Here is a 22,258-nt window from a genome sequence, read left to right on the forward strand (position 1 = left end):
CACATCCATTTACAACTTCAGTGTTTAGGATTCGGCTCTGGATATCACCTCCTTCTAGAGGCTTTTACTGGTTCTCTCTCCCAGGATGCAACTCGCCTTCCTCTCCACCACCCGCGCCCCCACCGCCGCTGCCCCGTCTTTGCCCTGAAAGCATTGTATCATGTGAGTCCTTCTGACTTGGTTTTTGAATGTAGGTGAGGTTTGGTGGGCTGAGGTCCAGAGCCAACGACCAAGAAAGAATTCTTGAGACGCCTTTGGTGCAAAATGGTGGTTTTATTAAAGCACGGGGACAGGGCCCGTGGGCAGAAAGAGCTGCTGGCCCAGGGTTGTGAGGGGTGGCGGGTTATATACTTGGGAGCTGGGGGTAAGGAAAAAACAAGGTTTTCAAAAGAATTTTTGTGTGCTAGAAAGGACCTACAAGATATGGGAGGCCTTGCCATTGTCAGGTGAGTATTGTTTTTCCCTCTAGGAAAGCACAGACCGTAAGACAGTTGGGAGTTTCCTTCTGGAAGTTAGGTTTTTGGTAAGAATGCTCCCCCCCCACCCCCGGTAAATAGCTGACACTTGTAAACCAAGGGAGACTCCTATCTTGCAGGGCTGTGATCTCTAAGAAGGTAACTATTTGTTTTTCCTTCCCTTTGCTTTAGGGCGGCGGGATTGTCACACAGATCCCACCTGGGGGAGGGGCGACCGGGGTTACGGGGTATCAGCTTATGCCCTGTTCTCGGCTTGCCTTCTGTGGTTCCATAAGACTATAATCTCCTTGCTGACAAGGCCCAGGAATCCGTGTCCTCCTTAGCCAGGAGCCAACCTCCCTCCTGCTCATCAAATCCTGTCCCTTGGCTGCTTCATGCCTGTCACGGCGGGTGGAGAACACAGTTCTTAACTGAGTTCACGGGGGTCCTTTAAGGCTTCGCGCACCTCCCTCTTGGGCCCCCGTGTGCCCCATTCCTCCCCACGGCCCACTGGCCTGCAACAGTTCCCTCGGACCTTGCCCATGGCCCTGGGTGTCTGTCTGCCGTGTGGCCCACGCCACTGGTGGTCCTTTCTGCACAGAAGCGCTTACTGACCTCACTGCCAACTCTGTTCCCGCTGTGTCAGCGCTGCTACTCTGCCCTCCCCAGTGCCCAGCACGGAACAGACACCCCACAACATTAAATAGAGCGTGACCTCATGAAGTCACAAACTCTTTGTGTCCTCAGCCCTCTGGGGCGATCTAAGTGACTAGGAGGAGGACCACAGGGTCAGACACAAGATGGGGAAGAAGGGCCTCCCCCACTGGGGCCCTCCACGCAAACGGCTATGAATAGGAATGCTGGTTCCTAGGAAGAGAGTGGAGGGAAAGACTGGGAGGGCCGTAGGGAGGGGTCAACGTCTCTAAGGATGCTGTCTGGGGTCCCAGGGCGTGGCGGGCTCTTCGGACCCCACCATGGAATGTGCCACGGCTGCTGAGCCAGAGCAGCGGTCATCAAGGGCCTCCAAGGGGAGCCCGCAGTGACCCAGGGGTGGTGGTGGAGAGCTAAGGGCAGGAGTGAGGAACGGCTCCCCAGTGCACGGGCTGGGGGTCTCCTCCTGCTGTGGCCGAGAGAGGGTGGAGAGTGTCCCCCCGCCCCTGGAACCCTGGGTTCCTGGGGAAGAGTGGGGTTGAGGAGGGGCAGACGGTCGGGGTGGGGGGGGGCCTCCAGAGCCCTCAGCTTAGGGTGCAGCCGCCTTTCTCCTTGAAGGGATTCTTGTCCTCAGGGATGCCTTTGAGGAGAGGGTCGTTTCCTGCTTCAGCCTCCACATAATCCTTGATTTCCTTTCCCGTCTTGGAAATCTGTGAGAAAACAAAGGTGCCAGCCCTAGTTCATCTGTGGGCATCCACGATTGGCTCGGTGCAAGAAAACAGGTCCTGGACTGGGTGGGGACGGAGGCTGGAGAGGAGAGAGAGAGGCAGGCGGTGGGTGGGGGGTGAGGTCTCACCTCCGAGGGGCGCTGAGCTGTGCACGCTGTGGGGCTCCCTCCTTGCACCCCTGCGGGGCTCAACCCCAGCCTCCCTCTGCGGCCTCCGCTGGCCCAGAGGCAAACCTCCCTCTCCTGCCGCTTGTGCTGCTCTCTCCAGCGGCCTCCCTCCGCCTTGGGGTCCCAGCTCTGTGAGGACCCGGATGTGATGGAGAACAGGGGCAGGGAAGGGAAGAGGGGGCTCACCGGGCTCCTTGGGTTCTTGACTTCCTTCCTCAGCTGTTCTACCTCCATCTTCAGGAGCTCCTTCTCGCTGAGCTCCTGGGCCATCCTGCTCCAGAGAGACCTGCTTCCGGAAAGGATCCCGCAGCTGGGATGGCAAATGCCCTGGGCTCCCCTGGGCTCCCTCCTGCACGCTCCACACCTCAGCTTCCACCCACTTCCCTGTGCAGCCCCTCACTTCACACCACCATGAGACCCGGCTCTGGAGGAGAGGACGCCCCCAGTCTGATGGGGGAGGCACAGACTCTGCCCTCAGAGTAGTCTCTGTCTAGGGATGAAACAGGAATCAGTGTGGAGAAGAAAGAGAAAAGAAGTCTCTTTCAGTGAATAAGATTCGGGAAGCCAGGTTATTGTTCCACATAATGGCACAGGTAGAAGTTTTCAGGAAACAGAGATCCTGTCAAGGGAGAGTGTACCCTAGTGGATAAGAGAAAGGCTCTGGAGCCGTCAGATTCCACTTCTGATCCTGGTTCTGGCCCCTTCCAAGATGTGAGGCTTAGGCAAGTCACTCAGCCTCCTTGAATCTTAGTGTCTCTGTCTGTAAAATGGGTATAATAACAGTACCTACTTTGTGTGATTTTGTGAGTCCTAAGAAAATAATGCATATAAAATACTTTAACCCTCTGTATGGCACATAATGAATAAGAATAATATTATTTTTATTGTTACAGTTACTGATATCATCATCATCATGAGGACAAGGTTATCAGGAAGGCCTGCCGGCTGCCCGATTTTAATAATTCTGAGACTAAATCCCAACCCAGTGCAACTTCAGCCCCTCTCACCTGCCAAAGAGTTTGCACTTCAAGTCACTGGTCCCCGACTCAGGCAAGATGATGTCTGAGCTTCCCAGCTCCTCAGCTTCTCAAAGTCTTCAGATAAAGCAGATGGTTTAAAAGCCAAAATCTCTGATGCCTAAGCTGATCATGGGCTCAAGGTTCTAAGCCCATCCGCTGGCCTGAGCCTCCAAGTCCTCACTGCCACTGGAGCAGAAACCCTGCCCCTTATACCTGCCTTGCTCCTTTCGAGACCCCTCTGGCTTCTAGCCAGTTCTCACCCTCAACCTGACACGCTCCCCTCCCCATGCCTTGTCTCCCAAGCCCTCCCCTCTGCTACCTCTGAGCCTGCGCTGAGGCTGTTCTCTGTGAAGCAAGTCCTAGACCAGCTCCTAACTTCCCTCACCCAAGAAGACCTGGTGTCTCCCACTAGAACCCCGTGATTACACCTTCCAAGCTTCTCCTAGTTCAATCTTTATTCAATAAAAATGGACCCCTCACTTCGGATGCTGGGCCTGTCAGCCCTTGGGGCCATGGCCACCTCCAATGGCTGTGTCCATTCTTCTTGGCGTCAACGCCTCCTTCTGAGCCTTGCCTTCACCAACCACCTAACACAGGGCCCATATCCTCATATCTCTCTCCGTCTCCTTCCAGCATCACCCACAGGCTAATAGACACTGAGCTCCTGCTCAGGCTGACAGCTGCCCCATGGCAAGGGGACCCTCCCGAGAAGCAGATGCCTAAGAGATCAATACGGTTGGTAAGGGATCCTCTTTTTGTCCTGTCTCTAGGTTCACAGGAGGGGCTCCGGAAGAGGCTGGGAGGAGGCCTGGAGCCCACCCTGACTCCCCCACTCCAGGGTCCAAATCCCATTCACACCTGGAAGCGCTAAGAATTGAAGAGCCTGGAGGGTCCTAGTCCAGCTGTCCTGTAAAGGCAGGATGGGAGAGCTCAGACCTCTAGAGGCCAGCTTGGTGCTCTGTCCGCCGTTGTTTCCTAAGACCAGCCAGTTAACCTGGAACTTGAACCTGGTGCTTCTCAAAGCCAATTCCTTCCTGTTGTCCAATCCGAAACCCCCACGCTCTGGCTGGGCTTACCTCCATCAGGACAGAGCATGCGCACCGGGGCTTCTCCACGCACAGCCCCTCGGAGGTTTGCTAACGCTTCTCAGGGGACCTCTGGATGTGTCTTCCTGGTGTCTGAGCCGATTCCTCTTGCTGCTGCATTGGCTGGTTTCCATTGTTGCTGGGCCACCCTCCAGTCCCCAGCGCCCCTGGTCTCCATATCCTATCCACCCTCCACTCCCCTGGCCCTGGGTGACTCATCCCTGAGCTTCCCAAGGAAGCCCCCACCCTCTGCCCTTTCCTCCCCTTCCATGAGTGGAAAATCCACCTCCCCCTCCCATCCCAAGCAGGCCAGCCCCCTTCCTCTTGTCTCCCAACCCTTCCCCCGCCCCCGGCCCCCGCCCCACCAAACAGTTTCCTCTCCAGGCCCAGGGAGCAATCACAGCGCCCCGACCTTGGCTTCCTCTGCTGGGAAGGGGTTGGGGGGCCGGGCCCCCAGAGGGGCCCCTGGTTTCCCCCTTCCTCTGGGCAGGGGGCAGAGAGGCGCGGGCCCAGGGAGCGGAGACTGACTTCCTCTTGTCCCGGAATGAGCCTGCCTGCCCTTTGCAAGCAGGTTTGGGTCTCTCACGGAGAGGAAACCAAAAGCAGTGGGGTGGGGTGGGGGGAGGCCAAGCGACCAATCAAGAGCAGGGTGAGGCACAAAACCGGCGGGCTCCCTGGGGAGGCAGCCAGAGGCAGGGGGCCATGGCGGAGCTGCAGCAGCTACAGGAGTTCGAGATCCCTACGGGCCGGGAGGCCCTGCGGGGCAACCACAGCTCCCTGCTGCGGGTCGCAGACTACTGCGTGGACAACTATGTGCAGGTAGGCCACGGGCCCCGCCGTGATACCCTGGCCCCTTGGGAGCCCACCTCCCAGGCAGGACCGTGGGAGCCATCCTGACAGGTGCTCATTCTGGGCCCGCCTGGGAAATCCTTCACCCCAGGACTTGGCTTCATTCCGGTCCCCCCAGACTTCTGCCCGACCCCATGCTACCGAGCCCCATCATGCCCCTTCCCTCTCCCAGAGCCTCAGAGACGCCTAGGCACGCAGCGCTGTTCCATCCTGTTAGCGGGCCTCACACTACTTGCATCTCCTTCCTGGGTCCCGCTCGGGTACAGAGACCCCTGATTTGTCTTATACAAATGCTGGCCTCATCATTCCATTTGCAGGCTGACTCGAGGTGAGACTTGCGAACTTCCCACACAATGTCACAAACTGGAGAGGGACCAGGGAGAGAATTGTTTCCCTGACCTTTGCGCGACAGGGGAAAGACATCAGACGAGGCTGGGTCTGGCACAGAGGCAGGGGGATGGACTACATGATTGCTGAGAGCAGCCCACCAGCAAAAGATGGCAACCATGGCGTTTTAGAACCGTCTTCTAATTTTTTTTTTTAAGGTTTTATTTGTTTGAGGGAGAGAAAGTGCCAGTGAGCGCAAGCGGGAGGGAGGGGCAGGGGGAGAGGGAGAAGCAGACTCCCCACTGAGCAGGGAGACCCATGAGGACTCCATCCAGGAACCTGGGATTGGGGAGCCTGGGATTGGGACTGTGACATGGGCTGAAGGCAGATGCTCAACCGAACGAGCCACCCAGGCGCCCAGAACAGTCTCCTAAGTTGTATAGCTGTTCTAGGACCATGAACACGATTTCTGGAACAAGGAAAGAGGGGAAAGGGAAACTTAGCAATGATTGAGCACCTCTGTTTTTTCATTAATCCTCATAAGCGCCTTATGAGGACAAGTATTATTATTCCTTGTTCATAGATGAAGAACTCGCAGAGCAGGGAGGCCAGATGACTCGTCCAAGGTCACACGGCTTAGCCTTGGCAGAGCTGCTGCTGACTTCTTCTTTTTTTTTTTTTTTTAAATGCTGGCTAAGTCAGCCATTCTAGATATTTTTTGGTAAGATTATTTATTTATTTGACACAGAGAGAGAGATCACAAGTAGGCAGAGAGATAGGGGGAAGCAGGCCCCCTGCTGAGCAGAGAGCCCAATACAGGGCTTGATCCCAGGACCGTGAGATCATAACCTGAGCCTAAGGCAGAGGCTTAACCCACTGAGGCACCCAGGCGCCCCAGCCTGCTGACTTCTGGAGCTAGGCTCTCTCCTCTCCACCTTTCTCCTTCCCTGACATGCCTTAGGACTTAAGGACAGTTTCTTTGCACTGGCATGCCCAGGGACCTCCTGCCTCAGTAAGAGCATTGAAAAAAATAATGAAAGTAGCAAGTGCTTCTGGGAAAATGACAGATGAAAGAAAGTCAGTGATGATACCAGTGAGAATGTTCTGCCCCCTTCCTTTGGGCAGGCATGTTGCCCAGATGGCCTCTTATAGTGTTCCCCCGAGTCCTGAGAGGGGAGAACCACTCCCACTCCACAGCCAGGGAGCTGAAGTTCACTCAGACCCACTCCTTTTCCCAACGTCTCTGAGCTGGTGGTGGAATTGGGATTCGAACCCAGAACTCTGACTCTGGAGCCCAGCCCCAAACCTCTAGTTAAATAACTGCTGTTCGTGTAGATGTTGAGTGACCCGCTCGTGGATGAGATGGACCTGGCTCGTAAGCCTGCCAGGTTCTCAGGGCGCTGCAAAGCAGGCTTCTCCTACGGACAAGGAGAGAAGCGGTTCTGTGCACGCAGGATTTGGGGTCCCAAAGACCTGAGTCCAGTTGCCAACTCGGCCTCCTAGCAACTACAGGACCCACGGCAAGGAGGGTCGCCTCACCTCTGATGCTTACACCTTCTCAGGGGGGTCACGTGGGTTAAACTCGAGAAGGTGTTAAAGCACTTAACCCAGTGCCTGTCCCTTAGGAGGGGCGGGAGGATGCATGGAAACTATTACCGTTACTGCCATCATCATCATCACCATCATCATCTTCCGTCGGAAGGATGAAAGGCACATAGGGATAATGAAAGTCAGTTCTAGCGAGGCGAAGCAGCCCTTGGAAAAACACGCAGGTCAGAGTGCCCGGGCTCCTGCTTCCTTCATGTGGAACGCTAACTAATTGACCTTAGTTACCTTTCCCGGCCTCTCTGAGGATCCCCGTCTGGGGAGCAAATGCCTACAAAGGGTTTGGATGACTTCTCAGCACCACCCTTAAACAAGGCCTGGTTCCCACGCCCTTCTTCTCTCCCCCACCCCCTCCTTCCACCCCAACCAGGTGTCAGGAAACCCATGGGGAATGGGGGAGGGCAGGCTGGGGTTCACAGAGTTCACAGTCAGAGTCCATTGAGTTTACAGACAAGATAATTTGCATGGCAAATAAGCAGGGAGCCATGACAATGGATCTCACACCTTTGTACCTCCTGACCTAACCCCGGGCCAAGCCCCAAACCAGGGGTCAGTAGGTACCCACTGGCTCCAGCCTCCTGTAGCTGGGCCCAAGCAGACAAGCAGACATTCTCCTGTCTGGGCTGACAGCTCCACATGGCAGGCCAAACAAGGGACAGTGATGGTGAGGTGAGCTGGGAAATCTGGGTGCAGACCAAAGGAGGAGTGAGTGGTCTCTAGCCTGTTCTGGGCCTTCGTGTCCTCGCCTACTAAAGAAAGATCTTGAGCTAGAACAAGACATGCTCTCCTTTCTGGTTTAAACATCCTGGGTTGATTTCTTTGCCTTTTCAAGGTTCTTGGTTACATATGCTGATGAGATGTAAATCACATGCAAATGAGCATCCAGGTGTTGGAGCAGAAAGGCGAGGAAGGGCTGCCCAGAAGGTTCTGGGCCTGCCCTTTGACTCCAGCCTGGCTCAGGCTCCTTTGGAGGCACCCTGCCCTGAGAGGTTCCAGGTCTGCTCTCTGTAGGATAGGTCTTGGGGAGAATCCAGGGGCCTTTCGCAAGGAGAACATGTGGTGCAGCCCTGCCTGTCCATGTGTGGGACTGGCCCAGACTTGCCCTGGACTCACCCCTATACCCCCTAGAGAAGGCTATAGGCTAAATGGCAGCACCTCCATGATCCGACCTGAGATGAGGAAGCTGCCTGGGGAACCGAATGACCAGAGGAGATTTGCTCTAGCCCCATGGTTTCAACTGGAACTGAAAAAACAAAAACCAAAACACACAAAAAAACTTCTTCTGTCTTCAGCCATTCCCTACCCACCTTTCCACCGCTGACTGCCACTGTGACTCTGGCCAGCATTTGGCACAGTGCCTGGTGTACAGTAAGGAGAGGCCCAGCAAGTGTGTGGGTTCATATTCAATTAATTAATTAACTCACAAATGCATATTTATTAAATATTGTCTGTGTTTTGGGTACTCTTTCAGAGTAGGATACAGGGTAAGATAGGTTCTCTGCCCTCCCAGTGTTAACGTGTTAGTCTGTGGGGAGAAATAGATAATTTCCAATAGGTAGTGCTAAGTCTATGAGGAAAAGAGAACAGGGTAAACATGGTAGAGAGTCAATACAGAAGTAGACTAGGAGAATCTTAGGGTGGTGATGAAATGTGTCTCTGAGGAGCTGAGACTTAATAATAAGGTTTCTAGAAATAAGTACGGCAAGTGCAAAGGTCCTGAGGCAGAAACAATCTTAGCTTGATCCGACAACAGGAATCTAATGGCCACAGTGCCTGGAGGGGAATGAGAGGGAGTGGTAGAGGAGAGCCAGCCCTGTGGAGCCCTATACAGGTCATGGCTGGAAGTCTGGATTATATTCTCAGCGTATTGGGAAGCTACTGGAAAGAATGAATGAAGTGACTCTTCTCTGGGCCTCAATTTCCTAATCTGGTAAAATGGACTAGACCATTGGTTCCTAAACACTGCTCTGCAGACTGGAGAAAGACAGGAGCACAAGAGTCCTCTGGGGGGCTTTTAAAGGCATGGATTCATTGACCTCACTCCTGAGGGGATTGTGGTTAGAGGGGGGATAGGGAGGATAGGGGGGCTGCCATCGATTGGTTGGTTTTTTAAGTTTGAAAGTATGCTTTCCGGGGCGCCTGGGTGGCTCAGTGGGTTAAGCCTCTGCCTTCGGCTCCGGTCATGATCTCAGGGTCCTGGGATCGAGCCCCGCATCGGGCTCTCTGCTCAGCGGGGAGCCTGCTTCCTCCTCTCTCTCTGCCTGCCTCTCTGCCTACATGTAATCTGTCTGTCAAATAAATAAACAAAATCTTTAAAAAAAAAAAAAAAAAAAAGAAAGTACACTTTCCTCTTTCCTTTCTACTATTCACCCTCTATTCCCAAAGGTCTGCTGGAGGTAGTGGGGTCAATCTGCAGCTTGAGTCTTGGAGGAGGGAGATCTTTCCCTCCCCTGGCACCCCCATTCCTCAGGGTAACAGATTTGCCCTCCTAATGTTCCCAGGTCCCTCTCAGGGAAACCACGTCAAACATCTGGAGTTAACGCTTTCTCCCAGTTCAGCCCCCACGCTCTCCCTCTCCCATCCTTCCCACCCAGCCAGCGATCTAGGGAGCCGGACTGGCCTCCCACCAGAGCTGTGTGTATTTCAGGCCACAGACAAGCGGAAAGCGCTGGAGGAGACCATGGCCTTTACCACCCAGGCACTGGCCAGTGTGGCCTACCAAGTCGGCAGTCTGGCGGGACACACTCTGCGGATGCTGGACCTGCAGGCGGCCTCGCTGCGGCAGGTGGAAGCCCGTGTGAACACGCTGGGCCAGGTGAGGGCTGGAAGAGGGCTTCTTGCCCTGGCCGCCCGTCCTTCAGCTCTGCTCGGTCATGTTCTCGGGCAAAAAGTTCTTTCCTGCCTTCCTCCAAATGCTTGCACTTCCCAAGGGTTTTGAGCCTCCTTATCTCAGTGGTATGTCCCTGTGCTGAGCCCTGCTGCCCTACCAGACTAGGAACTCCTGGAAGGCAGTCCTTTCCCTTTCTGACTTCCATCTGAATTCTATCCTGCCTGATACAGTAGAATTTAACAACCGCGGAGGCTGCTGGAACAGGAAAGCGGCAAATGGATCTCGTTCCCCGCTAAACACAGGCAGTGACTTAATCAGTGTCCTCGTCCCAGAGCGTGTGTGTGTGTGTGTGTGTGTGTGTGTGTGCGCGCGCGCGCGCGCGCCTGGCAAGGTCATCTTCAGCCCTGAAGGCACTGCGCCATGCCCCCCACCCCCCCTCACTCCCCACCCATCTAGAGAGCACACACACCCTCGTCCTTCCTTCCTGGATCCTTGGCTGAGGACTTGCCCCATCAACCACGTGCACCCGTCCCCAACCCAGGGGCCTGGCCCGCACATCCCTGGCGTGTTCACTGTGGGCGGGGCCTTTTCCAGCCGACCGGAGTTCCACCCTCTCCGGGTTGCGAGTCTCCCCACGTGACATTCCAAGAGATGGTGAATTCACAGCTTTGTCCCGGCCAGAGAGACAGGCTCTCTGGCCACCAGGCTCTGCCACCCTCCACGTTATCCACCTCCGCTTCAGAGCCAACCCAGTGCAGCCCCGGCAGCCCCAGGGAGCTGTGTTTTCTCTTTTCCTCTGGTTCCTGCTCAGCTAATAATAACCCTCATTCTCTTCCACGAGGAAGTTGCTCCAGAGTGGCCCCATCCTCCCCTGGCAATTCTTTTCCCAAACGCCAAGTGACCCCGGGGACAGCATGTACTCTTTCTCTGGACCTCACAGCCTCCCCTGGCCCCTAATCTCCCATCCCAAAGTCTCTATCCTCGTCCTCTGGTCAGAGGAAGGGCGCGGTACAGAGCCTGGCCCACTGTTGCCTCAAACCCTGTCGTGGCAGATGGTGAACATGCACATGGAGAAGGTGGCCCGAAGGGAGATCGGCACCCTGGCCACGGTCCAGCGGCTGCCCCCTGGCCAGAAGGTCATTGCCCCCGACAGCCTCCCACCCCTCACGCCCTACTACAGGAGACCCCTCAACTTTGGCTGCCTGGATGATATTGGCCATGGGATCAAGGTAGGGAGAGGGGCCCTCCTCCTTCCCACAACCCACCGTTGTCTCCTTTTCAAGGCTCCTTTCACCCCAGGTCCCCAGTTCTCTTCCCCATGTACATCCCTGTGTGTCCCAACCTGCCGCCCTCATCTTTCCTGACTCCCCGGAAGCCATCACCCTAAGCGGACCCCTCCTCTCCAAGCCTCCCTCCTTGAAGGTCCTTCCTGACCCCTCCCCCCTCCACAGCCGGCCTTGACCATGTCCTCGGGTGATCTGCTGAGGGTGCATCTGAGCAGCCCCTTCCGTGGGGGCTGGGTGCATGTGAAGGGGAAGAGGGGGAGGAGGGGTGTCAGGGTGTGCATGAGAATGGCTCCCCAGCCGCAGAAGGGCAACTTCCTCTGTCTGGAGGTTTGAGGTCACCGCACTCAGCGCTCACCCCCAGCTGCTTGCTGTTGTGTGGGAACAGATGGGGGTGCAGCCACTCAAAGGGGGCCTGGTGAGGACAGGGGAGCAAGACACTGCCATTTCCTTCTCCCTGAGAGGTGGGAGAGGACACTCCCCCAGCCCCATTTCCTCAGTTCCCCCTTGCCAACTTTCCAGATTAGATTAAAGCTCCCCTGGGTCTAATTGATCCCTGGAAGCCCTTCCTGTCCGGCAACATCCATCCCCTCCTTCAGGCACCAGTAAGTTCTCATTCCCCAGCTTCTATTCTTTATGACTCTACTGGGGTCCCTCTTGTCTTGTGCCCAGGGGAGGTTAGCGGAAGACAGCATTCCCCATGTGCCGCACGCTGGGGGCACCCCACCAGTTACAGACACGCTCCCTTGCCTGTGGGCTTGGCCTGGCCATTTGCGCATTTGGAAAGCTCTGGCCCTCTCTGTCCAGAGCCGGTTCTGCAGGCCCATCAAAATGGCAGGTTGGGAAAAAAAATAAATGGCAGGTGGGCTCTTTCTAAGTGTGATGGTCCTCTCCCCCATCCCCCCACCTCCTCAGCCCCGCGTTGGGGTTGGGGTCTATCAGAATTAGAGATCACCAGGCTGGCCATGGAGATGTTTTGGGGGCGAGGTGCGGCTGCTAGGCGGTGCAGAGGAAGTGGCCTTCAGACCGTGTCTGCTTCAGGTTTCCGCAGCGCCTGCGGCTGGGGGACCAGAGGCTCCGGGGCCTGGGGGCAGCCAGAGTGGGAGACTGTGGGGTGGGGGTGGGGGGGTAGGAGAGGGGGCTGGGAGTGGAAGTGGGAACTTGCTGTCCCTGCTCTCTTCCTCCCAGTTCTCTGCCGCCCCTCCCGCCCCTCCCTTGTTTCCTTTGTGGGACCACGGGGGCTACCCGGGGGAGCGGGGTAGGGGGGAGTCATAGACGTCAGCCTAGTCCCCTCCTCCGCCGCAGGATCTGACCACGCAGCTGTCGCGGACAGGGACCCTCTCGCGAAAGAGCATCAAGGCGCCTGCCACGCCGGCCTCCGCCACCCTGGGGTGAGACCTCGCGATCCTGAAACTTTCCTCCCCCCACTCTCAACGCAGAGAAGCCAAACTTCCTCCTCCCCGCACCTGACCCCTGCTCTACGAAGCCTTCTTTCCCCCAAATGACGACACCCCGCGCCTTTCTTCCCCTCCCTCCTCAGGAGGCCACCCCGGATCCCTGAGCCGGTGCTGCTCCCCGTGGTGCCCGAGGGCAAACTCTCCGCAGCCTCCTCTGCCTCTTCCCTGGCCTCGGCAGGGTGAGCCCCAAGAGTCCAAGTTGGGGGGGGGGGTAATGAGGGGGCCTCCTGCCAGCTGTCAGGGTGACTGCTAGGGTAGGGAGAACTCTCATCACAGGCCTGGGGCGCACAACTGAGGGGGCGGGGCCAGTGGGGGGGGGGATGCTGAGTTAGGGAAGGTGTCCCCCAACCTAGCCGAGTCCCGCTTTCTCTGGTCTTCAGCAGCGGCGAAGGCGTCGGTGGGGTCTCCACGACCAAGGGGCAGGCAGCACCCCCACCCCCACCTCTCCCCAGCCCCCCGGCCCCACCCCCTCCACCGGCCTCCGAGGTCTTCCTGCCGCCCCCTCTGCTGGAGGAAGTGTCCCTGCCCCTGCCGGGTAAGGAGCTCCGCCCTCTCCTGGCTCTATCGCGGGGTCTTTTCTCACCTCCCTCTCCCTCCTGTTGGCCCGCCTCGTCCCAGGTAGGGGGTAACCGGAGAGGAAGGGGCCAAAGTGGGCTAACAACTTAGCGCCTGCTTTCTGCCAGGTTCTGTGTTCAAGCTTCTCATCCATTTTCGCACTTGAACTTTAACAACCCTAAGAGGATCTTCACACACCGATTTAACGGCCGGAATTAGAGGCTGGCAAGGAGGGTCACCCAGCTAAGTGGCAGTGCCTCAATAGCCCACATTGCTCAACATTTGTGTGTTTGCTGAGAAGTTCTAGAAGCATCGTGGTAGAGGTCAGGATGGGCGGGGGCTGGAGAAAGATTACAGAAAATCGGTAGATGCCAGAGCCCGGACTGAACAGCAGTTTCCGGGGGGGGGGGGGCTATTGGAGGGGGTCCCCTGTTGCCACATCTGCAGGCTCTCCCTTTTCCCTCCCAGCACCAGAGTTGCCTCCGCCCCTGGATCTGCCCCCTCCTCCACCCCCGGATCTAGATGAATTGGGGCTGCCACCTCTGCCCCCACCAGACTTCGGCCTGGAAGAGCCTAGCTGGGTTCCTGCTTCCTACCTGGAGAAAGGTACCTGACTCCTGGGACTAGGGATGCCCCCTGCTCCCCACCCCGCTTCTACTCTAGAACCTGCAAAGGTATGAACCTGTTACACACACACCTATTTTCTGATGAACTGACCAAATATTCATCCAGGAGTGGTGAATCAAGCTGGAAAGACAGGCAGCTGACCTGGCAGAGTATTACTAAACCCAGCTGGGGAGGGGGTCCTAAGAGCTTTGGAGCCCCACTCCCTGCAGCCAGGATTCCCCTTAGATGTTTCCCGGCATCCCCATGGTAGGGTGGGAGGCACATCTCATGGAAACCCTTCCTCCCATCCCGCAGTGGTGACACTGTACCCATACACCCGCCAGAAGGACAACGAGCTCTCCTTCACTGAGGGGACCATCATCTGCATCACACGCCGCTACTCCGATGGCTGGTGTGAGGGCGTCAGCTCAGAGGGGACTGGATTCTTCCCAGGGAACTACGTGCAGCCCAGCTGCTGACAGCCTGCGGCTCTCTGAGCTCCCGACCTAGGCACAGCCTTCATCGAGCCTCTGGAGCTCCAGTACAAAGCCAGTTCCGTGGTCAAGGCTGGACTAGGTGTGCCCACCTCTTGGCCTGGGAGCTGGGTCTGTCCCTTCCCCTCATTTTGGTGGGAAGGGGGCTCTGGGGAGAGGATGTACCCAAAGGCCTGCTGTGGACGGGAAAGAACTGGAAGCCAAAGAGTTTGGTGATCTTGTCCACAGAGGATCCCCCCTCTCCAGTCCATGCAGGATCGGGTCTCCAGGTGCAAATGTCCACTTCAAATAAAACTCTGATGACCTCCTTGGTGATTGCCCTGCAGGGCTAGGGGGCCAGAGAGAGAGTGAAAGGCTCCTGCTTATTATTGACCCTCTCTGCTCTGCCCAGAGCAGCTGTCTCTCCCCATCATTTTGGTCCTAAGTGCCCCCTGCACTAGACCCCTGACGCTGGGCAACGACCAAGTGCAACCTGTACTTTTGCTTGTTGCTTGCTTTTTGTGTCCCAGACGGGGGGACCAACTCTCCCATTTATGTGGGGCTCTCTCAGGCCAGGGATCGCCTCACCCTCACCCTTCAGACATCGGCGGCGCGAGAGATCTCAGTCAGCTCTTCCCCCTTCACCACCTTTATAGCTCTAGAACACCAAAGAGGGAGGAGGGGCTTGGCTTTCGCTGGCTCGGCTTTAAAACATCATGGCTTTCTGTTCCATACGGGAGGACGGAGGCGCAGAGGGCCCAGCCCGCAGGGCGACTTTGGTAAAGTCCCTGGTCTCTTGCTGCATAGAAGAGGTTGGGGTGAAGGGAGACACCATCGCGCGCTGCGAGGTCCCAGGCTGGACGGACCCGAGCCGGACAGTGTGCTACCTCGTTCCACCACCAGGAGGCGACTGTTCCCTCTGGCTTCCCCCCACCCCTTTGGGGATGCTGGTGGGGGTGGGAGAAGGGCGGGGAGGGAGGCCAGAAGAAAAAGGGTGTAGTGTGAAGACGCGCTAGGTGAAGCAAGATCTAGGCCTGAGGTCGTGGGTGCAGAGCTTCATCTCTCTCCGCTGGGACTCCGGCGCGTCGGAGAGGCTTTGGGGTCGTGAGTTCCCTTCACAGAAGAAAGGGAGATGGGAAGGTTCCGCAGTTCAGGGGAGCAGTGAAAGCCGTGGGAACCGCTTCCTCTCAGTTCCGAGGACAAGGATCTTGGAAACACCGCTGCCTTCCCAGGGATGTGCACCAAACCACCTCGGTGGGGCCGGACTCCAGAATTTAACGTTGCAGTGAAACGGGGACGGGGTGGGGGTGGGGTGGGGCAGAGAGGCAGCCGATTGGGGTTAACTGCATAGACAGAGACGGCTCCGAACTCCCTCTCCCAGCCCCCCCGTGGACGAGTCCGGGATTTCCGGAGGGACATACCGAAGCGAGAGCGAGGGAAAGGGAGTAATAAAACTAGGTTTGTCTTTCCCGCTGTCCCCCACCCCCACCCCGCCTGGGCGCCCCCTGCAGGCCGCCGTCCTCAGCACGTCTTCAGCACCTGTTGCAGATGGAGGCGCACGTCGCTGGCCGTTTCCCAGGGCACCACGCTGGCGCGGAAGGAGCTGGGTTCGGCCTTCTGCGCCTCCTGGATAAGGCGGTGCATGGGGTAGCCGCGGCGCGGGAAGGCCACGTCGCCGCCCGCCAGCAGCCCCATGGGGCAGAAGTCGTTGGCGCCGTCGCCCACGTAGAAAAGGCGCTCGAAGTGCACGCCGTCCTGGGCCCGCTCGCGCAGGTAGTCGCTGAGCACCTTGTGCTTGCACATGTTGGCGGGGCAGCGCGCGCAGCTGTGCGTGTGGAAGGGCCGCAGCGCCAGCAGCCCCCGCGCGTCGGGCCCCGACGGGTTGCTGAGGATGCGGCGGAACAGGCCATGGTGGCCCGCGGCGCGCAGCGCGCTCTCCACGCCGAAGGTGTTGGCATCCGAGATGAGGATCACCTCGAAGCAGGAGCCTTGCTTGGCCACAAACTGCAGCAGGTCGCTCATGCCCGGCGACAGGGGGATGGCCTCGTAGATGGCGCGCAGGTCCCGCGGTCGCACGCCCTGCTCGCCCAGGTACTGGAAGACGCGCTGCATGTACTCGTTGTAGAAGCCCTCGCGGTAGGTGGCCCGCAGGCTGTCGGGGAGCCGCTGGCCCGGCGCGGCGCGCACGATGGAGTCGTCGCTGTTTTCGTCCACGATGGTCTCGTCGAAGTCGAAGGTCAGGAGGAAGCGCGGCGCGCCCTGCGTGGCCATCCCGCCGTCCTGGGAGCAGGGGGGAGAGGAGCAGGAGGAGGAGGAGGAGGGAGCAAGCGAGAGGGGGCGCGGCACGAGCCGGCCAGGGAGAGGCTGGTTAGCAGGCCACGGCCATAGGCGCTGGCACATCCAAGACCTGAGGAGGACCCAAGGCAGGTTAAAGTAGGCAGAGGACCCCACGCCGCCGCCCCGGCCCCAGCTTTCCCTGCCCACCCCCATGTTGCCACCTCTCAGTGAACTGTGCTGGGGTTTATCCCCGAAAGACCGCCCTCTTCCTGAACCCAGAAGGGCTTCCTTGGCACCTATTTCTGCTAACTCTCCTGTGGGGCCACTGGGGCTTAACAGGGTCAGCTTAACGGAGGGGAGGAGCAGCTTCAAAGGGGTCACCCCTTTAGGGAGGTTTCTGACGAGGCCATTCTGGAGACTTCCAGTGACCCCCATTCTGGTTTGGAGCCCTCTCCACCCCCTTCTTCCCTAACATATGTAGGCAAGGGAAACCAGGCATTCACCCAGATGAAGCAGCCTCCTCATTCCCTTTTTGGGCCATGCCCAGCTGATAGGACTGTGGACAATAAGGAGCCAGGCTCCAGGGAACACTCGTTGGCGTGAATGCCAGGTCCTCGGGCCTGGATCATGGCTAAGGGCTGGGCCTGGAGAGTTACGCGTCTGGACCTCTGCACAGGCCAGAGAACTGGGTTTTAGCTCTTGGAATAACCAGGTCACTGCGTTGACCCAGGAAGGCTCTCTGGGAGCTGCTTCCAGCCAGATGGCACTGGGCAAAGGTCCCAGGATGGGACACGGCTTCTCCAGGGAGTTTTAGGGCCCTGTGCGGACAGCTCATCACTAATCACTTGCCAGTTCCCTGGGAGGAACACGTCAGCGGGTGGGGTTTCTGCCAGAGTCCGAAGGAAGCGGGCAGCAGAAGCAGTGGGACTTGGGGAGATAGAAGCTTCCCGTGCCAGGCCGCGACATACCTGGGAGACAGGTGAGGGAGAGGAGAGAGAGCAGCGTGGCTGAAAAGGCAGAGCAGGAGGGAGCAAAGAGTGGGCGCAGGGCAGGGAAAGAGAAGGCTAGGAGAAGGCCATGCCAGGGGAGCCTGGAGACAGCACAGTGGGGATGCAGGGCTCCAGGAAGCAGAGACCTCGGGCCACAGTCCCACCTACAGAGGATGTGGGAGAGGATGGAGGCCAAGAGTGCAAGTGCGAGGCACAAAGGCAAGCGAGTGGAGGCCCCTTTTGCTTGGCAGAGGGGCAGAGAGCCAGTCACGGACAGTTCCAGAATACCCACCACACTGCCTTTCACCCTCCCGGCCTCCCACCTCAGTCAGTCCAGACGGAACCACTCCTCCTCCTGGCTTCTTCCTAACTCGCTCTCTGATACTCCTGTGAGGTTTGTGGCTTGGCCCAGCTTGTGAAATAAGTCCAAGCTCCCAGTGTCAGAGCTGGGGTGTGGACCTAGCTCTCTGCCTCCCTAATAGCACTGTCCCTTCAAGCTCATCCCTAAGAGTCACACTCTGGTCTCATGGACATCCATCTGGGAGTCTTAGCTGCTCAGGATCCCTGGAGTTGAGGTTGTAAAAGCATCAGGACCCCACACCTGGGATGGAAGCTTCCAGAGGTTAGTGGAGGCCCAGTAGAGATGAGGGTAGGCCTAAAAGGGGCTGGAGAGGGCTCCTTCCACCCTGTGATGGGAAGGCGGTTGAGGCCTTAGCCTCAGAGACCCCTGGAAGTACCCACTTACCCTAGACAGGCATCGGAGACCAGTGACTGGAAAACACCCGCTCATTGTCACTGCATCACCCTGGGCACCAACTGCAGAAGACTCCGTTGGCCTCCAGCCGTCGTCCAGAGCTCCTGACAACCACACGAGGTCTGTTGGAGGGCGCCAGCAGCTAGCCTTGTGTCTATCACTAACGCCCACCTGATTCTGTCTCCTCAGCTGAGCCCCCGGAGCCACTCCCAGGGACTCAGTAAAAACCCCTCAGATAAGCACTGGGCTCACAGAGGGCAAAACCCTTGCGAGGTATCCCCCTACCAATCCCCTGTGTCATTTGAGAGGTTATAGTAACTGGAGACCCAGTGAAGTCAGCCGACTTACTCAAAGGTAAGTGGCAAAGACAGGTCTCAAAACTGTAACTTAGGGTCTGAGACCAGTGCTTTTTCTCTCCAGTATGATCCTGGACCCTTTCCTGTGTCAGGATTTACATGTCACCAGCATGCATGTTCTCCCACTGCTCATCACAGTTGCATGAATTCAGCAGATAAGAAGGGCCCAGAGAGGTTAAGGAAGCTGTACAGTGTCCCCCAGGGAGACCTGGTTCATGAGCACCTGGCCACAGCCTTGGATGCTCTATGCCCTTAAAGGGAAAAGGGCAAATGGCGAGCTTACTGTACCATAGCTGGGGGCCGGGACCCCTGAGCATCTCAGACGATCTGGGACTGGCCTCCCCCTGGTGATTTCAGAGAGCAGCAATCGACCAGAAGTCAGTTTGAAATTTCTGCGAGGCTTTGCTATGTGGTTTTGGGACAGGGATTGCCTTTGTGGGGGTTTCACCCACTCAGCTACAGAGGACACCACCTACAGCTCCCAGGGCCTCCCTATGCCCCATCCCTACCCCTCACCCTGGGGTTGAATGAGAGACTAGAAGCATCTGGGACAGATCTGGAAATATACTGAGAACCGGAGACTAGATGGGTAATCAAGCAAAGTCCTGGCTGGTTGCTGCCCTCTGGTGGTCGTAGCAGGTGACACTGGAAACCCCTGACTGTCAAGGTGACACTCTTCCCCAGACCATCCCAGACCCTCAGGGAGCCCCTGTAGCCGCGGAGATAGAGATTGGGACCTCCCAGGAACGCTGCACAAGTGAGAGGGCGGGCCTCTGACACCTTGGAGCTACCACGCCCTAACCCGAGGTGTGTTGAGCCCTTTTGATATGGATGGAAGTGGGTCTCAGGCTTTTACAGCAAGCACTTTTCATTCAGGAATTGGGAAAGGCAGCCAAAGCTGAATGGGGAGAGGGGACAGAAAAAGGTTGGGGCTAGGGAGAGGTCAAGGAGACGATGGATGAGAAAGCATGGGGACCTGGAATGGCATGTTTTGGAGGATGGGAAGGCTCTTCCCAGGCCCTATCTGGAGGGAGTTCCAAACTCCCAGGATCCTGCCTGATAGCCCCTGTCTGCTCCTAGGCCCAGCGAATTTGAGGGGAAACGCCACTTCTGTGATAAAAGCAAGCAGCCCCTCGGCACACACAGTCTAGAGCAGGGCTCCGGGGAAAGGGAGTGGGAGATAGAAAGATACACAGGCTCTTCAAGCAGCCACCCAGAGACCAACTTTCATCCCACAGAAAAGGGCCTCCTGGTTTTGCCCTTGTTTCTTTTTTTCTTTTCTTTTTTGAAAATTTGGTGGAATCATCTACTGACTTTCAATCATATCCCAAATTTCTCAATCATTAGAGCAAAAGACATAGTTATGTTTTTTTTTTTTTTAATCTAATAATACTATTGAGGGAAATCGGTTCAACATTTGTTGTTTAGTGAGTTGCCTTTGTTTCTTTTAGGCCCCAGAGCAGAAAGCCTGGCATTCTGAGTTTCTTCCCCCAGAAAGAGAAGGCTGTGCTACCACCCCGCCCTCACCCCAGAGTAATCAGTGGCTCCCCAGGCCCCACCGGCATCTGGGACTCATGACATTCAGTAAGTTTACTCACCTCTGGCAGCTTTGTCCTAAGTGACCAAATTCTTTTGTGGTCACAAAAAAGAGTCCCTCAGAGAAAAGGGGGACAGGATGTCTGAGCTTCTCTAGATGGCTAGAGCATAGAGAGGAGAGAGGAGTTTCTCTGGGGCGGCAGGGAGTCCATATTCTAGTCCCACTTAAAAGCGGTGCTTGCCTCCCTGATGCCACGTCAGATCACTGGATTCCTCCTTGTTTCCTCCTGCCTTTGACAAAAATGCTTTAGATGACATTTGTGGGAATGCGGGTGGGGGAGGGAAAAACGGTTTGAAAGTCCTCCTCCCCTCCCCCGCCTCCATGAGGGGATGGGGAGCCCACAGGACAGTTCGGGGACAGTTTTTCCCAGGAAACGAAACGTGGAGGGTAAGGATTGAGGTGGGGAGGGAGGGCCCTGCAGATACCATAGTTACAAGCCCCTGCCCAAGACCAGATCTTCTCTATCAATCACTAGGAACTGGATCCCACAACTAAACTGAAGTTTTCTCCATCTCCAAGACTGTATTCCCAGCTTCACCATGGTCTCTTCCTTCTAACCACCACCAGCAGCAAATAGGAAAAGTGGAGGCCCAGAGAGGTCAAGCTAACATCCCCGGAGGTCACAGAACATCAGTTGCAGAATTAGAACTTAGGAGTCCCTGGTGCCCCTTGGTGGAGTTGCAGCCAGAGCTCCCCCTCTTGTCCTGGAGACCCCCCTTGGGGTGTGAGTAAGCTGGCCCTGAGGACCTGAAGCCCTGGTGTCAGTGAAGAAGCTGGGACCAGGAATCCCCTCTGGGCCCACCCTGCCTGGGTGGACAAGCTGGAAGGGGATCCTCCGTGTACAGGGAGGTGGCAGCTGCCGGTGGATTGGGGGGAGAGATATTTTTAGAGGTGGCTGGAAAGCAGGCATCCTGGCACACCCCCAGCTGGCGGGTGCTTCGCTCCAATGCGGGGCAGTGGGGGGGGGGGGGTGCGCAGCTCGGGGAGCCCAGGGGACTGGTGGGTGGCGGGGACCAAGGGGGCACAGATCCTTCGCTTTGCCTGAGTCAGGGACAGAGGGATATCCCGGTACCTCGTTCCTGGGGTAGGAGAAAGGAGGAAGGCTCATTTCTCCGCTCCAGTGACTCCCCCACTGACACCCGTGAAGGAGCGCCCTCAAACTCCACACAGCCCCCACCCCACACTGGGACCCCAGCCCTCCCCTACCTCGGGGAGCCCAGGACTCACGTGGGGAGCGGCGGCGGCAGAGGTCTGTCCCGGCTTAGTTTGGAGTGTAAAGTGAGGAGATGGGCTAGCTGAGGTATTTGGGCGCAGGATGGGGCAAGGGGTGCTTACGGGAATTGGAGGGGACGCGGTGTCTTATCCACCCCCGGATTTCTAGGCTCCGGCTCACGAGTCCCTCCAGTTCCGAGGGGCCGTGGATGATGTGCGTCTGGGCCGTCCCCTCCACCTGCCCCCCATCCCCCCGGGCCGCCGCCGCGTCCCCTTTAAATGCCGGGGAGCCGGAGCCCGAGCCGCGGCCGGCGCTGCGGCTGCCGCAGCACCCGGGCCCACCGCAGTCCCCCCACGTCACAAGCGACTGTCCAATCACAGCGGCGCCGGCTCACATCAAAGGGGCGGGCCGCCAGCGGGACACGCCTCCAGGCCGCCCCGCAGGCAACCCGAGCGCTAGCGAAGGTGGGGTTGCGCGCAGGGAGAGAGGGGAGGAGAGGGGAGATGGAGCGCATCCCTCCGGAGGAGCGTGGGTGGGGGGCACCCTTGCTGGAGCGGCTGCGGGGCTCTGCGTGAGTCCCCGCCCACACACCCAGAAGTGTCAGGGCTGTGCCTTCAGGGCGCCGAGCCCTGAAATTTGCAGAAATGCACTCCTACCGCCAGCCCCCATTCCCTTCTTCGCTCCTAAGCCAAGCGGTAGGCACCGTTGGACCCAGACCAGGGAAAGCAGTGCCTCCCCCCACGTACGCCTGGCTCGGCCCTCCGCGCGGAGTCGCGGCACCTCATCTCTTGGGACCCTTCCTCGCTTACGGGTTACAGGGGATCGCCGGGGAAGGGGCCCTTCCACACCCCACCCCGTAAACACTGATTTAAGGACCCAACTGTTTGCCCTTTGTAAGTGGTGTTTTAAATAAACCCACTTTCTCTTCTGCTTCGTAAGAGCCCGTGCCTAGCCACACTCCCCGGCGTCTCCCCTTCCCCCC

The 22,258-nt window shown here is 57.6% G+C and overlaps 3 protein-coding genes and 1 long non-coding RNA gene across 19 annotated transcripts; 2 read left to right on the top strand and 2 right to left on the bottom strand.

Moving 5' to 3' along the window:
• Positions 1–253: 253 nt before the first annotated feature.
• GNGT2 (G protein subunit gamma transducin 2) lies at positions 254–4,445 on the bottom strand. 2 transcript variants are annotated; one of them, XM_059148033.1, is made up of 5 exons: positions 4,097–4,445; positions 3,879–3,927; positions 3,009–3,095; positions 2,188–2,287; positions 254–1,816 (listed from the first exon to the last, which is right to left on the bottom strand). In XM_059148033.1, the coding sequence occupies exons 4-5, from the start codon at positions 2,269–2,271 to the stop codon at positions 1,691–1,693; spliced, it is 210 nt and encodes a 69-aa protein (XP_059004016.1). In that variant the 5' UTR covers positions 2,272–2,287; positions 3,009–3,095; positions 3,879–3,927; positions 4,097–4,445; the 3' UTR covers positions 254–1,690. The 2 variants fall into 2 exon arrangements, with proteins under 2 accessions (XP_059004016.1, XP_059004015.1); XM_059148032.1 differs by lacking the exon at positions 3,879–3,927 and having other exon boundaries at positions 4,097–4,444.
• A 57-nt stretch (positions 4,446–4,502) lies between these two features.
• Positions 4,503–14,464, top strand: ABI3 (ABI family member 3). 2 transcript variants are annotated; one of them, XM_059148015.1, is made up of 8 exons: positions 4,503–4,924; positions 9,534–9,701; positions 10,769–10,945; positions 12,305–12,390; positions 12,540–12,635; positions 12,837–12,991; positions 13,480–13,617; positions 13,962–14,464. In XM_059148015.1, exons 1-8 carry the CDS (start codon positions 4,808–4,810, stop codon positions 13,985–13,987), a joined length of 963 nt encoding a protein of 320 aa, XP_059003998.1. In that variant the 5' UTR covers positions 4,503–4,807; the 3' UTR covers positions 13,988–14,464. The 2 variants fall into 2 exon arrangements, with proteins under 2 accessions (XP_059003998.1, XP_059003997.1); XM_059148014.1 differs by having other exon boundaries at positions 4,505–4,924; positions 13,933–14,464.
• A 259-nt stretch (positions 14,465–14,723) lies between these two features.
• PHOSPHO1 (phosphoethanolamine/phosphocholine phosphatase 1) lies at positions 14,724–21,626 on the bottom strand. Of its 14 annotated transcripts, none has more exons than XM_059148028.1 (5): positions 21,399–21,511; positions 20,065–20,163; positions 18,102–18,214; positions 17,217–17,335; positions 14,724–16,497 (listed from the first exon to the last, which is right to left on the bottom strand). In XM_059148028.1, exons 3-5 carry the CDS (start codon positions 18,144–18,146, stop codon positions 15,612–15,614), a joined length of 1,050 nt encoding a protein of 349 aa, XP_059004011.1. In that variant the 5' UTR covers positions 18,147–18,214; positions 20,065–20,163; positions 21,399–21,511; the 3' UTR covers positions 14,724–15,611. The 14 variants fall into 14 exon arrangements, with proteins under 14 accessions (XP_059004011.1, XP_059004005.1, XP_059004007.1 ...); XM_059148022.1 differs by having other exon boundaries at positions 20,065–20,293; positions 21,399–21,509; XM_059148024.1 differs by having other exon boundaries at positions 20,065–20,289; positions 21,399–21,500.
• Positions 19,831–22,214, top strand: LOC131815903 (uncharacterized). The gene is made up of 2 exons (XR_009347882.1): positions 19,831–20,050; positions 20,539–22,214. It is a non-coding gene; the product is annotated as an uncharacterized LOC131815903 (long non-coding RNA).
• The last annotated feature ends 44 nt before the right edge of the window (positions 22,215–22,258 follow it).

The sequence above is a fragment of the Mustela lutreola genome, chromosome 15, assembly GCF_030435805.1.
Source record: "Mustela lutreola isolate mMusLut2 chromosome 15, mMusLut2.pri, whole genome shotgun sequence".
Lineage (NCBI taxonomy): Eukaryota > Metazoa > Chordata > Mammalia > Carnivora > Mustelidae > Mustela > Mustela lutreola.

Excerpts from the sequence above, each read along its gene's own strand:
- GNGT2 (XM_059148033.1), bottom strand. The coding sequence starts at position 2,271 with ATGGCCCAGGAGCTCAGCGAGAAGGAGCTCCTGAAGATGGAGGTAGAA. Across the intron at positions 1,817-2,187 it reads TCAAGAACCCAAGGAGCCCG|ATTTCCAAGACGGGAAAGGA; the intron begins GTGAGCCCCCTC and ends GTTTTCTCACAG.
- ABI3 (XM_059148014.1), top strand. The coding sequence starts at position 4,808 with ATGGCGGAGCTGCAGCAGCTACAGGAGTTCGAGATCCCTACGGGCCGG. Across the intron at positions 9,702-10,768 it reads GTGTGAACACGCTGGGCCAG|ATGGTGAACATGCACATGGA; the intron begins GTGAGGGCTGGA and ends CTGTCGTGGCAG. Across the intron at positions 12,636-12,836 it reads TCTTCCCTGGCCTCGGCAGG|CAGCGGCGAAGGCGTCGGTG; the intron begins GTGAGCCCCAAG and ends TCTGGTCTTCAG.
- PHOSPHO1 (XM_059148025.1), bottom strand. The coding sequence starts at position 18,146 with ATGAGCGGGTGTTTTCCAGTCACTGGTCTCCGATGCCTGTCTAGG. Across the intron at positions 17,336-18,101 it reads GTCTCCGATGCCTGTCTAGG|GTATGTCGCGGCCTGGCACG; the intron begins GTAAGTGGGTAC and ends CCTGTCTCCCAG. Across the intron at positions 16,498-17,216 it reads GTGTTCCTCCCAGGGAACTG|GTCTTGGATGTGCCAGCGCC; the intron begins GCAAGTGATTAG and ends GGTCCTCCTCAG.